General features: G+C 41.9%; 1 protein-coding gene across 1 annotated transcript in view; it reads left to right on the top strand.

Annotated features, from left to right (window-relative positions):
- The window catches only part of LOC140998664 (neurexophilin-2), a 46,315-nt gene extending 28,775 nt beyond the window's left edge, over nt 1-17,540 (top strand). The window contains exon 2 of the mRNA XM_073469015.1: nt 16,722-17,540. Coding sequence (XP_073325116.1) covers nt 16,722-17,540 — 819 coding nt within the window. The remainder of the gene's footprint in view (nt 1-16,721) is intronic.
- Nucleotides 17,541-18,238: the final 698 nt, after the last annotated feature.

Genomic DNA, 18,238 nt, shown 5'->3' with positions numbered 1-18,238 from the left:
GTGTGTGTGTGTGTGCATAACCTTGAAATGAACAGGGGAATGTCGCTGTGCCCTGCTGCCAGCATCTCTGAGGGGTTTTATTCATCGGCACCTCCCACTGTTTTCTCTCCAATTAACTCTGCCATCAGCCCCAGTGAAGACAGTCTGCCCCAAGCCGGAGGGCCACGTATCCCCTCGCAGGTTTGGGCTTTGCCCCTGCCAAGCCCTGCTCAGCCCCACATGGCTAACGCCCCAAACGCACAAGAGCATCCTTCACAGCAGGGAGGAAGCAGACATGGAATCGCTTAGGCTTTTCATCTTTGTCTAATCACGCTATTACATCCTAAAAGTGGACTGACTCCCAAACCAGTGAGAGAGACTGGGAGGCTTGGGCTCTGGCAGCAGGATGAAAGGATGAATGGAGGGATGGAATTAAGGACGAGGGATTGAGGAAATTAAGGAGAAAAGTATCTGGAGCTGGTCACAGTTCTGGTCATGCGGACATGGGTGGATGGAGGGACAAATGGATGGACGCATGTTGGAAACTAAGAAAGTAGGGGGGAAAAGGGAAGATGATGGAATGGAGAGAGAAAGCGATGGGAGAGAGAGGAGGGATGAAATAAATTTAAGAAGGAAAAACAGCGGAAAGTATCCGGAGGTAGTCGTAACACTGGTCATGTCATAATCATGGAACTGTGAAGAAATAAAAGGACACTTGGAGAGAGGAAATGAAGCAAGAAGGATGGAGAGATGAGAAAATTAAGGAAGAAAGGAAAGATGTAAGGAAGGTCGAAGGATGAAAAAATTTAAGGAAGAAATAATCAGAAACAAGTTGTAATTCTCAGTCATGGATGAATGACCGGATGGAATGACAGAGTTTGGGGGATGAGAACATGAATGAAGAGAGAAATAAATGAGGGATGATTTGAAGAAGATGGATTGAAGAAATTAAGGAAAGAAGGAAGTATCAGGAGGTAGTTACACTTTGGTCTTGGTTTCAGAGAGATTTAGGAAGTCTGGGGGAAGAATAAAGGGAGCTAGAATCCGTTCAAGGATGGAGATGTGGAAGAATACAAGAAAGGAGGGAATAAAGGCAGTAAGGATGAAAAATGAGGAAAAGTGGGGAATGGAAGGTATTAAGAAAGAAAATATCGGAGAAATGTTTTCTTGTCATGGATAGATGAAATGATAGAAAAGAAGGAAATAAAGGAAGAATGCATGGACGGACCGAAAAAATTGTAATGAAGTAGGGAAAGAAGCATCAGGACCTAGTCACAATTTAAGTCCTGGAGTCACAGATAGGTGGATGGATAGAGGGGTGAAGACATGGGAGGACTTGAGGAAGGGAGAAAGAAAGAAAGGAGAGCAAAGAAAGTAGAAGGAAAGATGAGTTGTAATTATCGATGGATTGAAGGATGGAGAAATGGAACAGTGACTGAAAGAAAGGATGAGGAAATGAAAAAGGACTGGAGGGATTGAATTGAGGATGAGAAATTCAGGACGGAATTAAGAAACTAGTCATGATTTTGGTCATGTGGTCACGTTGGATGGGTGGATGGACACATTTTGCGAGGGAAAAAGGAAGGGATGAAGCAAGAACATGGGGATATACGACTTGAGAGATAGAAAATTTGGGAAGGAAAGAAGGAATTAAGTGCCAGGATGAGGTCCAGTTATTTCATGAATGGTATGTCGGATGGATGGAAGGATGGAAAAAAAGAAAGATGTGGGAAATAAAGATAGGCTTGAGAAATGGATAAGGAAAGAGTGAAGAGTTAAGGAAGGAAAAATCTGGAGCTAGTCTAAATTCTTGTCACGTTATGGGTAGATCGATGAAGACACAGAAGAGTAAAAGAAATAGCTAATGGAGGAAGAAATGAGAACAATAAAGGGATGAAAAAGATATGGAATTAGGGAAGCATGGAGAAATTGAGGGGTGAAGGAAGGCACAAACAAAGGCAGATTAAACAGAAATGAAATGGGCGGTAGTCAGTGGGACTGCAGGTGGTTGGAAAAAAGGGTAGCGAGTGGAAAGAAAAAGAGCAGGTCTTTATTATGGTGACTAACTTTGACACGCTCGTGTTGAGCCCAGCGCCAGTCCATCCGTCATCCAGCTCTCCTACTGATGAGCACTGGAAACAAATCTGAGGAAGCGGGGCTTTATTTTGCCGCCTGGTTGACTTGTCGGAGTCGTCACAGGCCCATGTGTCCCTGCATCCCTCCCCAACTGACGTCTCCTAGGCTCAGTTTCACCCGCTGGGAATCTCTGCCTCTCTTCTCCCTCCTCCTTTCCATCTCATCTATTCATTATGCAGATAGTTTGTTGGCTTTTTTTTCCTCTTCTTTGCCAGTCCCTCGTGTTTATTTGATTCTTTATTTATCTTTCTGCTGTTTATCTGTTTGACGAGTCAGTGTGTATATGCGCTTGATAAGTCGTGAAACACAGAGGGCATCAATCACTGTCACTTAGCTGCTCAACACGTCGCTCATGCTGCCAGAGCCCGAGTACCCTGCACCTCCGCCGAACCTTTCTTGCTTAGTCTAACCTCAATGAATTTCAAAGTCTTTCAATACATAAATCTATGAGAGAGAGAGAGAGAAGAGGGGAGTAGATGTGGGTGATGAGGACAAGCGCCTTTGTGCTTTTGCAATCTGAGTCAAATATATGTTTACACGTTTACAAATGAGAAATCCAGAAGCGCAACGTCAGTTTTCATATTCACCCACGCCCATGGCAGCCTGCCTGGAGCTGCGGCCCCCTCTGGTAGCAGACTTCTGAAACAGTTATTTAGATGAATGATTAAAGTTAAGGCACAGCCAGCCAGAGTCTCACCACTCTTATTTAAGGAAGAATGGGATAGCTGTCATCTTTTGATGCATTGCCCGCCATCCGGCATGCAAACGAGACACCCTCACTCCACCGATTTCCTCCCGGCTCCTTCGTCCCTCCCTTCTTCTCCGATGGGTCCCCAAAGAGTTGCCTCGGGTGATTGATCAGGTGCCATGGCATCACTGGAGACATGTGGGAAGACTGCCCACCCAGCCAGCCAGGCGCAAACACTCCGGCATGCTGATCTGATGTGATCAGTAAGATAGGAGGAACAAGGGAGGACTACTGCACACTGTTGATCTATTGCCACTGAAGTCAGGTTCCTGAGTGCAAAATCTTCTAATGACTTTAAAGATAAAGCATAGTGCGGTTTATATTCAGCCCTTTTCTTGTCTGCCTTTCAGCAGATGGCATAGGGAGATGTTAGGGATGCCGGATATGAGAGTTTAGCTGTGTTTTCACAGTCCTGTTTGAAGAATTACATATATTTTAGGGTTAGGACAGGTGTAAAGTACTTTTCATTCAAGTTGTGAGACTGCAGTTGACAAGAATTAAGTTCACCCAGCCTAAATTTGGTTGGTTTGGCCTCACAGGAGAGTCTGTGTCAGCTGCACTTGAACACACCGCAGAGACTTCAGCTGACGTTAAAATAGCCTGCATCAGAGATTTTAACTCTCCATATCACCAGGTAGCAATATAGTCTGTATTTGCGATTCAAAAAGGGAAACTGGACTGCGGATATACAAAGTTTTGCTAATGTAGCCACTTCTAATCGACAATATGTCTGATGAAAATTTGCAAATTGCCCTGGCGAGGAGGCGGAGGCGAAAAATAAGGAGAGACCGCTCTAAATGGAAGAAAGTATGGATATTGCAGCGACAGGCTTAAGGAGCTTCCTTTTTCTTTTTCTGTTTTTTCCTCTTGTGCACTGATTCGGTTAGCCGAACGATGTGAGTTATCTCACTGGCTGTACAACTTGCTCGGTTGGGCAAAAAGCTGCCAACAAGGGCTGACTTTTGCCAACGGTCAGCCTGGTGCGTCAAGGCCTGTACATAATCTGTGCTGCATAGGAGTTATTAACTGTTATTGACATACCTAAGGTCATGTTCCCTCATTTAATATAACATCCATATGAGTGTTACATTCAAGATAGACTGTCAACATTTTCAGGTATCCTAGAGAACATCATACCTGCCTACTCAACACATTTTCCTAATTTCTCAACAAAGAAGAATGTGTTAAGAAGTGGGATTTACACTTGTCTTTAAATGAAATTAAGACTGTTAAGAATTAGAGAGTTGTAGTGCGTGAAATGTTCCTCGTAAGACGTACAATGGTGGATTCAGCAACACATCTTGGTTGCACAGCTGCTTTGAGCACTGATTGTTTTATACAGTGGTTTGTGCTAGATATTTGTATTCTTGTTGTATCACAGAAGCTGGTTGTAGCCTCAGTACAACAGTAATGAGGTTTCATATTTTGTGACATGAACATAGCCTACCTTGCTACAGACTTTAATGTGTGCCCGAGGACGCCAATCCAGTCACTTTTGTTTTTGTTTTGCTGCCATCATTATTCCACACATCAACTAATATTAACCATGTGTAGGTATAAATACACCACAACCTGACTGATCCATTTAAAGGTTGTTGCTACATTGTCTTTCTTGGGGTGAATATAGCTGTCCTATGGTTTTGTCTAGGCTGGTACATTTGAGATTCAAGTGTTTTCACTGATTAGGCTGTGAAGCATTGTTTAAACATACATGAAAGAAAACTCCCACACACGATGCTGGCACTGACGCCCAATGTTTCGTAGCCATTGTATGATTTGGCAGCACCCATTGGGTGATTGTACAGTCCTTTGGGATAATATCTTACATAGTCCCATAATCCACCTTGTTTAACAAAAGATGACGTTAGCAAGGACGTTCTGGTCTATTTAGGGCTGTTATGTGAGTACATAACCTTATTTCTTTGTGCTATAGAGCCTGTCAGTAACTGTGGAAAAACAATTGATTTCATCATACCTCGAGTTTTTGGTTGTGTTGTTCTTTTCAAATTTGAAATTCATTCTGACCTAAGGTTCACCCGAGTATTTTACAGCAGAGTTTAGAGAGGTTTAGATTATGATGCAAAGAGAGAAGCTGCTTCAAGTGTAAAACTGTTGTGATCTTAATGAGTTATAGTAAAAGGGTTATCATTTTATTGCAATGTGTTTCTGAACATTGTACTTAAACTGTAAGCCAGAATGATTGTTGGCAATGTACGTCTCTGCAAACGGAGGATATGTTTTAGTTCAATATTTAATTTTATGTTCTGACAACACTGTGCTTATAGTGTAGTCAAAAATCACTTAGTTAGGGTTAGGAGAAGATCATGTTTTGGCTTAAAATACCTGTTTTATTGCCAAAACACTGTTTTAGAGGTCCCAACTTCTCGTCAACAAGCTGGAATTGTCCTGAAGTCTCCTTAAAAATATCCAGTGATGTCACACTTACAAATGTTGAAACATAGAAACCTAGTCTCAAACAGTGGTCACTGGCTTGGCAGCCAGCTCGCCTGTAACTCCACCACCATTCCCTCCACCTCCCTGTATGACAGGTGATAAACATAATAATGTAATGATGTGGCAAATTTGTGGAAATGTCAATATGGCACGCAACCTGTGACACGTACTAATGTGAACGTGTCAGTGGTTTGCAGAAACTAACTGCCAACATTTTTATCCTGGCGGCTGGGCTGCTGTACTGTTGCTGCAGACCCTACAAATGTCATACTTCTTCGTACAGCCACAGTCAGCAGCTGAGCATAAAGACTGAGGGAAACAGCTGGAGACTTCAGGAAGTTACTGCCAAAACAAGATATAGTCCAGCACCAGCACATAACCTCCCTAACAATACAACCTAACAGGGTTTGAGAGTGGTATCCATCTTCTCATCTTACTCTCTGCCAGAAAGCAAATATGCATATTTCTCAAAAGGGCAAACTATTGCTTAAAATTCATGACAAAATGTCTTTGTGCTTGATTGGACCACTGCACAATGTTATGGTGATCTATTTGACTTTTATCAAGGTGGTTTTTAACAGTAAAAGAAGGCAGAAAAACTCTGCGCAGCAGTGTCTAACTTCTACTGACCCCTCTGCCTCCACTCGATCCCTGTTGCAAACTTTCTGCCAAAACACAATCGCTATTATAGATAGTCATCTATCTAGCGCTTAAGGTTAATTTAAGATGCTAATTAATGAAACATGAACTGTTCAGTAAAATACAGCAATACATACAACCCTGAAGGACTCTAAAATGTTTCCAAGTGCCAAAGCAGGGCAGCAGAAATGGAAAACTGCCACGAAGGTCTGTTTTGCTGCACATCTTTAATTTCTTAGTTACCTCGTGTGCCACAGTGTGGGATTTCTACATTTCCCCCTCAGTCCAATCTTAGTGTCATCTGCAATATTTTGCAATATTGTCAGTGTATAACACTTAATCTAGCACACAATACCTTCATAAATCCTCTTATGTAGACATCAAATGGCAGAGAACGCCGTCTCACATCTTTCTTTCTTCCTTTCTTTGGATACTTCATCCGAACAACACTTTGATAGAACTTTATTTGCTGCATATGCGGTATTCTTCAATATGAAACCTTTGTTCATGATCAACCAGAACACTTTTTATATTTTGCCTGATACATGGGGGAAAATACTTCATCCCTTCTTTAACTAAAAATTATTTCAGCACTGAGCCGGTCTTCTTGGAAACAATATTACAGATATTACTTCTCAAGAAACCTCTGATTATTCTCTATGGGGTGAAGTGATTCTCATTTTTGGCTTATTGCACTCATAATCTCACTGCTTGTCGTATATATATTGTCTTTTTACCTTTTCTCTCGTTCTTTGCACTTTCTTTTCATATTGTCTTACAGACCTCTCTCTGCCTTCTCTACACAAGTTCTCTTATTCGTTTTCTTCTTCTCCCTTACTGTGTTATCTGTCTCGGCTCCATTTCCTTGCTCCCTGATACTCCCTGACTCAGTAGCTTTCATTTTCATGATAATCCAGCGACACCACTGGACTGCGAAATCGCTTTTACTGCCTTTTCTTTTTCTCCTTTTCTCTCTCTCTCTCTCTCTCTCTCTCTCTCTCCCTCTCTCCCTCTCTCGCCATTTTCCCCCCACGAGTTTATCTTTCTTCCTCCTGGCTTTATTTTGCTTTTTGTAATTAAATGTCATTTTCAGTTCTCCCATTTTTGAGGGTGAATAAGGAAGGAAAGTTTCTCTTTTTTTTAATATGTGATCGTTGTCAAAACAGAGAGGAGTCACTGCTGGTAAAATTGAACACGTCTTAGCCACAGTACCACCAGCACATATTCAGTTCGGCTCCCTCTGCCTTATTTGCCTCACAAATTAGTTCCATTAATACAGCAGCAATGAGCACTTTGAAAATTATGTAATGTCCTTCAACCAATGGGTATAGTTTCAACTTTCACTATCATATTTATGTCCGTCTGTCTGTCCAAAAACATCCATCCATCAGTCGATTTTCACCCCTTATTCAGCTTCAGGCAAAGAAACCGAGACATTCTTCTTTTCAGCCACGTCCTATAACATTTCCAGGGGGTCCTGCCACATTCATAAAGATGGGATTTTGTAATCCCTGGGAGGAGACCTGTGTATCTGCCCTGAGGCGCAACAGGGAGACTGTAAATGCCCAAAGCACCTCAACTGACCCCTCTTCAATACAAGTAGCAGCGTCTGAGCTCCACGCTCCTTCCAGATATCTTACCCCTCAACCCAAGGGCGAGCCCAGACACCCTGTGAAGTTCTGACAACTCCAACATTGTTTCACATTCAACCCTCAGATACTTAAAGTCCCTCTTGCTTTGTGTGTTTTCCTCACCTGCCCACAAGTCAGCCTCAGTTAATGCCCCCCCTCTTTAGATCACCTGCCAAGCAGCATTCTTAGTTTATCTCAAGTGCAGCATGCCCTTCATTTTGCTTAAGGCCATATTTTCTATCTTTCGTTTTTGTCTTTGTGTCCACACAATATTGAAAAAAACAACTGCAGTATTTTTCTTTTCTGCGTGATGTATTGCAATAGAACATTTTGAAATAGAAATAAAATAGCATGCTCAAACCACACAAAACAGTCATGCAAATAGCAAGTAGCAATCAAATAAACATCTCTAAAAACCAGCATTGCAACAGCAAATATACCACAACCCCATTCAATATTGGTGTGGGTGTGATAGTGTGAAGGTCTTGTCCCAGAGGTCAATCCACCTGGTCAGTAGTCTATTTTGTTTTCCTCACTAAACACTCATTTATGCTCCATTCACATATGAATATAGATACGTCAGTTTCAAACGATATAACCGTCACTGCCCACATACTTCCATGCATTTTTCACATTGGCATGGATGTTAAGCAATACAACCACTAGAGGGCACCACTCAGAGTCATATCGGTCTTGCACAAACCTCCACTTTTCCTTCGCCACCGTCCAATCTCCTCCCAGCTGTTCTTTAGTAACTGTTTGTCTCTGTGCCCAGGCAAAGTATCATCATACAGATGTTTAAATCTTCTCACCAAGTCGCAAAACCTCTCCTCAAAAAATCAGCCATTTTTAGAACTTCTTCCTCTTTTGGCCACACTGCTACACTACTCCCCACGACTACCGGAGGTATGCATGTCTAATGTTGAGCATAAATGAGCCTTAACCCAAAACAGTTGAGTTACAATCCAGTTCACAACCACAAAAAGAAAGACAACTCAAACGTCTACTCCGGGTTTTACCGCAGAACTCCACAAAAACAACTCCTGAAGAAGCTCTGACACACAAAACCACACATCCATCTGATTATTGCTCCTTCTGAGCCAGACACCAGAGACAAGGCTTATGTTTTACCACAAGCTGCCTACAAATACGTGGACTTTACAAGATGATCTGATACTGAGGGTAAACCTGCCGTATCTCTCCTCCACTGACGGCTCTGAGACATACTCACTTTGCATGCAGAGCCCTTTATCCAAAAACTCTTAAATAATAAATTATATCATGCTTCTTTTGTAGATTAGTCATGGAAAATAACTAATACAATTTTTTTTCATCAACCAGCAAAAAAAGTTGAAGAAGGACGCGGTTGAGTTAATTTGCCCTAATTGACATCGGACATTCTCAATTGTCAATGCCAAAATGGGAACAGCCCTACCGCAAAATACGTAATTTTTGCTGCTAGAGGTCTCTCCATCAAAACCATGACAACAAAAGAGATGGATTGATGATGTTTGAAAGTAGTGTGGGATCGTGGGAGTTGTTGTCTTCATTATTAAACAACCACCATTGCAGATGAAAATCTGACATGACTCGAAAAAGAGGTAATGTTTTAAAGTTTTATTTAATTTCTGTTTTGTCACGTTCACAAACTTCCTACCTCACTGTCTGACATGTCACCTGGTGTTCCTTCGGAAGTTATAACGACAGGTGACCAAATGAATTGCACTGTTACCTTGAATAAAATGACTGATTTCTCTTGGTTTTAACGTTGTTGCAAACATTTAGTATAATCTAAGAACACAGCTCAATAAAATATATATCAAAGGTCTAGTCATTTTACACATTTTAATGCAGAAGTGTATATATTATATCTTTTAAAGTAATTTCTGCATACCTGCTGCTTGTACCCGTTACGTGCTACCGACCTGCAACATTTTTTCTTGATCTGACTTACTATTGCAGATTTCCTGCTGCTTGATTCTCTTTGTTTACCTGTGCCAGACCTGCCTGTCTGTTGCCAATTACAGATCTCAAAGTCTGCTTTTTGGTTCCCTACTTTGTCTACCACACAATGCATATGCTGCTCACTACATTTTTGTTCACACTTAGTAACATATATGCATTTCCTTTGGTTAGATCACAAATCTGATTGTAATCCTGTTTGATATTCCTGTGCTACGTGCAAATGCAGGTTGGCCCGACTCCAGCACAGAGATAAGCTGTTTGGTAACTGCCAAAAACTCCAGAAGGAGAGCGACTTGTAAATTTTAGCAAATGAGTCACTCCAACAACTATCCATCAGCTAACTCAAACACAGAAGATGAATCACATTTATGGATTAAGAGCCTAAGACTTAAGTTTTTCTTCTTCACAGGCTTTCATTCACCCACACAGATCATCAACCACTTCACAAACTGGTTTGAGCAATCTGATTTTAATCCGTCTCAAATGCTTTCTGGATGAATTTACACTACTAAAGTGACTGAGTGTAAATGAGGTCTTAGAACTCATAGACAGGGAGGGGCTGAAACTAGGGGTGGGATAATATAAGATTTTATTGCTGATCACGATGCGAACACTCAGGATAAGTTGTTTGTGGTGATTGTCCATTATTGAGATACATTTCTGCCCCAAGAACCAGCCCCTTCAATTTGCTCTTCCATCTCTATGACAAACATCCAGTTCTGTTCGTGAAACAGTTTGATTGTTTTCAAAAAGAAACAATTTTCACCAGCAAAAAAGATGTGTCCTGTCATTGATGCAATAAAAGTTAATTAGTTTCTTAATAAAATATAAAGTTACATGATTCCAGCATGTTTTAGTGCCATTTTAAGTGGTTTTAAAGATATAGCATGTATGAATTCTGGATTAAAATGTCTGAAAATGACTAGATTTTTGTTATATAGCATATTTTGTTGAGTTGTGTACTTACAGCACATTATCCCAAATGTTTCCGACAATGTTCAAACCCAGAGATATCCACAGGTTTACTCAAGGTAACGGTTACAACACTATTTTTGGGATACAGAAGTCGGTGAACAAGGCTACATTAAAGGTGAATTAACATGAACATTTGTGCCTGAGTCACATCAGATAGATGTTCATCAGCAATGGTGGTCTTACCTTCAGTTGTCACTGAGACTCCAACATTCTTGACCTCCTTCACTTGGGGCAGCTCCTTTCCCTCAGGAGAGAGAGGACGATTCACTGTCTTCAAACACTGTACATTTACTCAGAGGTGCTGACCCTCATTGTATGCGCTTTACACTCAGCTGCAAAAAACTGACCCAGCGTGCACCGGACGACACAGCCCAGTGAAGCCAATAGAGAACATCATGGAGGAAAAGGCATTCTGGACCTCAATAGAATAGTCACTCAAATTCAGGGTCCTACAGTTCAGCTCATACCTCGCTATCAATAGTTGTTAAAAACTTGATTTTCAGAAATGGAGCATTTAAGGTAAACAGTGACTTCAAAGTAAAAACTGATGTGCTTTAAGGTTTTACAACATCTCATCTTGAATTAGTGTCCTCGAACTGCTCTCAAAGTTCTCTTCCCTTTAAGAGAAAATATGAGTTAAACCTGAAAAGACCTCAAAAGCCATTTCTGCTTCTAATCACAACAAGCAATAAAGAAGTAGAAACAGAAAGTAAAAAAAAAGAAAGAAAGAAACTATGAGGCATCAGAGCCTGTGGTTTATAGTGCGGTGGGAGTGGAACTGTACATTTGACTCTGTGACAGCAGATCAATGCAGCCTGGAGCTGAGATAGAAATGAATTGATTGTCACCAATAAAACTCCAATTAAACAAAAGAACAAGCCTGGGAGAGAGCTCGGAGACAAGCAGCTCTCATCTTCTCATCACTTCTCGGAGGAGGGGAGGGATCAGAGGGCGGGGGCAGCAGGGGAGGGGAGTCGGATGTGTGCTGGGGAGCCGGTGAGCGAGGTCCATTTCCTCTGAACGCTCTTGCTATCAAAGAGGTGGGGAAGTTATGGACGAAAGTGAGAGTGCGTGAACTGCCGACAGGATCAGATAGCCGATAGATGGGAGAGAGGGTGAGAGAAAGGGAGAGCAGAGACATTGATCCAAGGCTTCCTTAATGATGAAAAGAGATCTTAATTGTGGTGGCATGTGATATATCAGGTTTCCGGAGCTGATCTGACCTTCTCTTATTTAATAAGTTCATGAGAAGCCTTCTCTCTCGGCCACAAGCCCTTTTCTGTCTGACGGTGTCTCGTCTTCTTTTCTCACTGTCTGAGCGACACTCATAATCTCCTCATTGAACAATCCCTACATTTCATTCTCGCCTGCACTTCCAGGTAGGTTACAGGCGTCCCATCTAAGCAGCGACTAAAGATGCTCTTTGCTCATACAAACCTCCAAATGAAGTTAAAGATGATTAATGTTTGCCATTCCTAGAAAATGTACAAGATCTCCTTACTCTCTCCTCTCCTCATCTCACTTCTCCACTAATAGCATTTTCTTCACTATCTCCCTCTATCTCCCAAGCTCTGTAATCTGATTGTTCCTTCTATGATTGTGCTGTTATTGAGTTGCCTGTGTCATACATATGTATAAGTCCACCACAATACTCATTTCACCTTCTGCTACGAATTCCCGCAGCATCATACCAAACAGGAACCTCTTTCCTAAATGGAGGAAACACTAATGCCATGTTGACATGAGAGAAGCATCACTACGTGGGGGGATTTTACAGGTTGGGAGCCACAAATAGCCACCCGATGGGAACCTATAGCATTAAACAGGTCAAGTTTTCTCAGACTTTTATTTCGAAGTCACTTCAATTGGGATGAGAAGCTGTTGAGATATTATAGAGTTGGAACGAACATAATTGCTGTCTAACACTTTGGTCCAGACTGAAATATCGTAACAACTATTCAATGGATAGTTATGAAATTTGGTACCACATTCATGGTGCCCAGAAGATGAATCCTAATGACTTTTGTGATCCCCTGACTTCCTGTAGTGCCACTACACAGCTCATTCTTGCTGTTTTGAGTAAAATATTTATTAATAATAACTATTTGATGGGTTGCTATGAAAATCGGTACACACACTTAAGTCCCCCTCGGGGTGAATTGTGATAACTTTCATGATTCCCTCACTCTTTATCTCATTCCCAACTCCTGGACCTCTAAGGTTGATGGAAATGTAATTCATTTTGGAGTATTTTCCATCCCTTCAACCTTAGAGATCCAGGAGTTGGGAATGAGATAAAGAATCAGCTATCTTACTAATTGGACTTGTATCTGTAATTCACGAATTAGGCCTGCTAATGTGCTAAAGAAAGATGCTGCACCCAGTAAACATTAAACCTGCTCAACATCAGCATGTTAACATTGCCAGTGCCACTATCTATTCTGGCTACTGTAATAAAAAAGAAAAATTGCTTTGGGTGACACCGTTCACCAAAAAAAAAAATCACTAAATCACCAAAATTTGATTCTCCTAAGGTGTGACTAATGAATTACAGTTGGTGCATGTTAGTGCTCGAGCTCTTTTTAACTGTAACATTTAAGCCTCTCAAGTTGAGTCGCTCAGTGTGTAAATAAGATGTGTCTACTGTGTGTTTGTGCGTGCATTCACCTGAGTGTGTACGGTGTGCTCATCACTGCAGCAGCATCCCTCTGGCTACTGCTCTGAAAGTTACTCCTCACTCATTGTAATCTAACCAGTAGAGGCTGAGAAGGAAGAAAAGCACGGAGCAGTATTTTTCAAGCCGTCTATCTTTCACTACTTGCGGCGGTCTGATGTGACCTTATAGCAAACATCCGCTGCTTTGCAAAAAGTCCATAGCTTATGGATTTCATGTCAGGAGGAAATATCTGATATTTCTTCTAACAAATCCTCGCCTTTTAAATGGATTTACTGTCCGGCACAAAAAAAATTCATATTTATGCTAATAGAAAGTCCATCTATTTATCGGTGTCTGCTGGCATTTTATTACTTTTGTGCCACAGAAGAAGAAGCCCTCTCTCCATGCCCATCCTTCTCCACTCAATCGATGTTTGTTAAAGTTGCTGACTGTGTACAGTTGCCCCCCAGAAAGACTCACGCCATCCTCAGCCCTCATCATAAAATCATTTCTGGGCTTCATACAGTTGACCCTGAAGGTTAGGTTGAGGTTCATAGCGTGATGTTGCCGCTGAAGATGGTTAAGGATTATGATGATGGTGCTAGTTCGAGCTCTGTGCCATCAGCAAGAGAAATGATTAGGACTGCACCAGCAGAGTGTTGGCCTGACAGATGGCAACACATGGAGCTAGCTGACAGCACTGCTGACAGCGCATTCACAGGAAGTCCCCATCTTGCATGCACTGTACACGCTGTTTGTTGCTGTCCGTATTCTGATGTTTTTCTGCCATCAGCTGTAGCTTACTCCTACCCGTCAACGCCAAAGTCAGCTCGCATCACCAATTCACCATTTTAGAATTGCAAGCAGACTGCATAGGCCTCCTGTCGTAGCACCGAAGGGAGTCGAGGTCTGTTAAAAGCCTCCCCTGGGTCATTATCCCAGTCGCTGGTCATTCATCACACCTTCCTTTTTTTTGGTCATTCATTCCTCGAGTGGTCAATAAACTTTCAGTTATTTTTTCCTCAATCAATCTGCTTGGAAATAAGCTCTGCGGGCATGTTAATGAATGGCCAACAGACATAGATGCATTAATTGAATGACTGAATACATTAAGGGCTGCATTGAGCGCCGCACTGTTGCCTCTACGAATAGCAAAATGGAGTTATTATTAGGTTCAGTGATTGATGAAAGATAAGGAGAGCTTGAACACAAACCTGTCGGTTCCACTGCCCTGGATACGAATGAAGGGAGACAGAAACTGTCCTCGCACGAGTAGGCACAAAGATCTGATCCTGTACTCTTTTTTGAAATGGTGTTTTTCATTTATTTTTTTGGTTTGTTTATCCACCAGGAGAGCAGTTTTAAACTCCATCCAAAAACATCCTCGGGGGAAGCACATGTAACCTCTCCGAATAGTTGTAATACTTCTCGCTGTCACTTCATGACAGCTCCGAGCTTGAAGTGTGCATGTGTGCGAACGTGTGGGTGCGTGTGTTTTTAAAGTGTGTGTTTGTACATATATGCATATGGATGGGAGCATGGCAGTGATGTGATTGATGAGACATGAAAGAGAGCAGGGGAAGATTTCCAGTCAATCAGCCCTGTGAATAACCACCTAGGATGTGGATTAAAGGCAGAAAGCTGTCTGAACTAACAAAGAGTCACATCCATTACCTTACACACGGAGTTGTTTTTCTCTCTGGAGCAACACTGACAACAAAATTAAAGTGTGTTAACAAAAATAGATGGTTTTGTTTTCTCGGATTTTAAGAGATGAAACATAGCAGGATCTAACACTCTGGATGCTTGTGGGAAAAAAATCCTGTGAGGTTAAAAGATCTCTGCAGAAGAGTGACCTATACAACATTTAAAATTATGGTAATGTGTGTCAAATGAGATGACGCATAATGGGTTTTTTGTGTATTAGGTTGTGTCCAGACTGTTGCAAGACTGGAGTGGAGTTATTGTCCATTTTTGGATAACCTAGCATCTCTGGTTTCTTCAGCGTGGCTTAGAAGTAAAGATGTCAATCAAGAACTGGTTGAAGGTTGCTGGTTAAACTCCCAGTAGTGTGAGCAGCACAACAGAAAGGGGACTGGTATTAAATATATTGTATTTTGCCCTCTACTTTATGTTTAGTGCTCTTGATTAAGATGCAGAACCACTGGCATTTATAAAGATGGATGACACAACAAATCCTCAAGAGTGAAGCCAAAACATATTGATCGCCCCCTGGTGGCCTGCTGCAGTACACATCATAAATCTTCCGGTCATTTTAGATCTTTCGTATCACGCTAATGTATTTTCAAGTGTTCATTTTTCTGACAAGTTCGTTTTAATTTGTTATTTGATGCTACAAAAAAGGGGTAAAACCTCAACCTCAGATTGACAGGCTAGCCCCCCTGGAGACTGAGTCAGACGGGTATGTGCGCATTAAATCAATACTGCGGCTCCACAGCTCGATCAGCCTGCGTAGACTTTGGCTCCAAATGACATCGTCAGCACAATATGGCACCACTTTTATCCAGAATATTTTGGCTTCATTTTTGTACAGTGGTATTAACGGTCCAAATTGTATACTATTTCTTTTTACTTTTAGTGTGTACTGCAGCTGCCCTTACAAAGTACATACTGTTGCATGCAGTATGCATACAATTGGGACATACTACTTCTATTGACAGTGCGCCTTGAACTTTGACCCTCTTGCTCCTTTATCTGTTGTAGCCTTAGCGCGTAGTTTTGGAGTAAAAAAAGAAAAGGTATTTACACTCGAGTGCGCTATCATCTGTCATTGCAGAGTCTGTCATTCTGTCACATGAGCCGTCATCTGTCAGTGAGCTGTGGAATTTGTGCTCTCTCGTCTTTGTTTATATTTGTGTGACACACCGTGACGTATCTGCTGCTGTGCAGAGGATTGTGGGTCAGAAAAAACAGAAAAGCATGCTGCAAAATGCAACGGGATGTAGTAGGACATCCTGACATTTTTGGCACACTATGTTGCACATACTTCATATTGGGACATACTAAACCTTTTTCTGGCATACTAAATAGTATGGTAGTATGAGTGTTGGAGTGCAGGGTATGTTGAAATGCATCAGCCATCTTCAGATATGTCAATGTCCGTAACCCTTAAACTGCTTTATAGTTGTGGCAATGTGCCAGGTTGACATTGTACATATTTAACCAGATTTTAATCCCGAATTGGTTGCACCAGATTGGACTGAATTCTCAGCAAAATCCTGACATCTGATCAATTTTCCAAACAATCTGAGCTTTGGATGCTCAGATGGATTGATGACATGTCAAACAATTTGGTGAGCTGTCGTAAAGTTTGAGCAGTTCTGCAGTTTTCCACATAGCCGCTGTCTATTTTAAACTGTCACATAGTTTGGGAGAATTTCCTAAAATGACTGATGCCGTCGTTTTTTCGTGGGAGTCTACAGTTTCCTTGAGAAAATGTGAAAATACAAATTTAATAACCTCTGACCCATCAATAAAGTTTTCTTCTTCTTTCTATCTTGTTTCTTTTTCGCTCCAGGTCCAAGGGTTGGAGAAGCAAGTGGACTTCTCAGACCTGGGCCCAGTGGGGTCTGTGATGAAGACTCTTCCATATGGCATGGGTGGAGGCACAGTGGGAGGATCGACAGGTGGAGTGGTCAAGCCTCCTTACCAAACACGTATCTTCTCCACTTCCATCGACCAGACACCCATGAAATCCAAGCCACCCACCTACAGTTTCTTTAACCCGTACGACACGGCCCGGAACCAGTCCCTGCTCCTGGACCAGACAGGCTACCGCTCGAAGCGCAAGCCGTCACTAAAGACGGCCATGAAGACCAAGAAGATCTTCGGCTGGGGCGACTTCTACTTCAACGTCAAGACCATGAAGTTCAGCTTGTTGGTGACGGGGAAGATTGTGGACCACATCAACGGGACGTTCACCGTTTACTTCCGCCACAACTCGTCCAGCCTTGGCAACGTGTCGGTCAGTATCGTGCCGCCGACCAAAGTGGTGGAGTTTGAGGTCCTCCAGCAGCAGCAGCTGCACCCTCACACCCAGCAGGAAGTCCGGCTTCAGGAGACCCACCAGACGACCATCGACCCCAAAGAGACAAAGACCTTTAACTGTCGGGTTGAGTATGAGAAAACCAACAGATCCAAGAAGCCCAAACCATGCCTGTACGATCCATCTCAGACCTGCTTCACAGAGCACACCCAGTCCCACGCTGCCTGGCTGTGTGCCAAACCCTTCAAGGTGATCTGTATCTTCATCTCTTTCTTTAGCATCGACTACAAGCTGGTTCAAAAAGTGTGTCCGGACTACAACTTCCAAAGTGAGCACCCTTACTTTGGATAAGTAAGTGAGACTAAACTGAAAAGAAAAGAAAAAAAAAGAGACAATGTTAATGACGACGATGATGATTATAATGATGGAAATGATAGTCATATTGATTACTATGAGGAAGCAGGGGACAGTTTTTTGCCTCTACGCTGCTGTGAATTGTGGATTTAAATCAAGTATATTCAGAGTAAAGGATGGTTAGGATATGGCTGATTTCTCTGACTTATTTTCCAACTTTGTATTTGCTAACTTCTGTTTTTATTTGATTTTCCTTTCTGTAAATAATGTACTCAATCGCAGCACACTTACTGTTTTTAGATATTTGTTTCTCAGTGTTATTACTTTTTGCATTTGGACAATTCAGTTGAAAACAGCTGGAATCAGTATCATGCCCTCCGAGTACAACGGGAGCCTCCGAGGCGGCTGTGCTGTGCCGCCACTGTACGGCAGGCGTAATGTTCTGGTAGACTGACTGTTAATCATCCTCTCGGCTCTACATTTCAAACCCTGGATATAAGAGAGTTATATGTATGAGAAATGCTATGCTGGATATGCATACAATATACTGTATGAAAAAGCACATTAAAATCTCCTAAACTGTCTGTCTTTCTCTGTGTCGATGTTTTTCTGTCCAGAGCTAGAAGCACAATGTCAGGGCACAAGCTGTGCAGCACATTCATGCTATCTAGCTCGCTATAATGAACTAAGTTACA

This window comes from Pagrus major, chromosome 6 (assembly GCF_040436345.1).
Source record: "Pagrus major chromosome 6, Pma_NU_1.0".
NCBI classification, from domain to species: domain Eukaryota; kingdom Metazoa; phylum Chordata; class Actinopteri; order Spariformes; family Sparidae; genus Pagrus; species Pagrus major.
The sequence above is the reverse complement of the archived record's forward strand: the minus strand, read 5'-3'. Positions and strand labels throughout refer to the sequence as shown.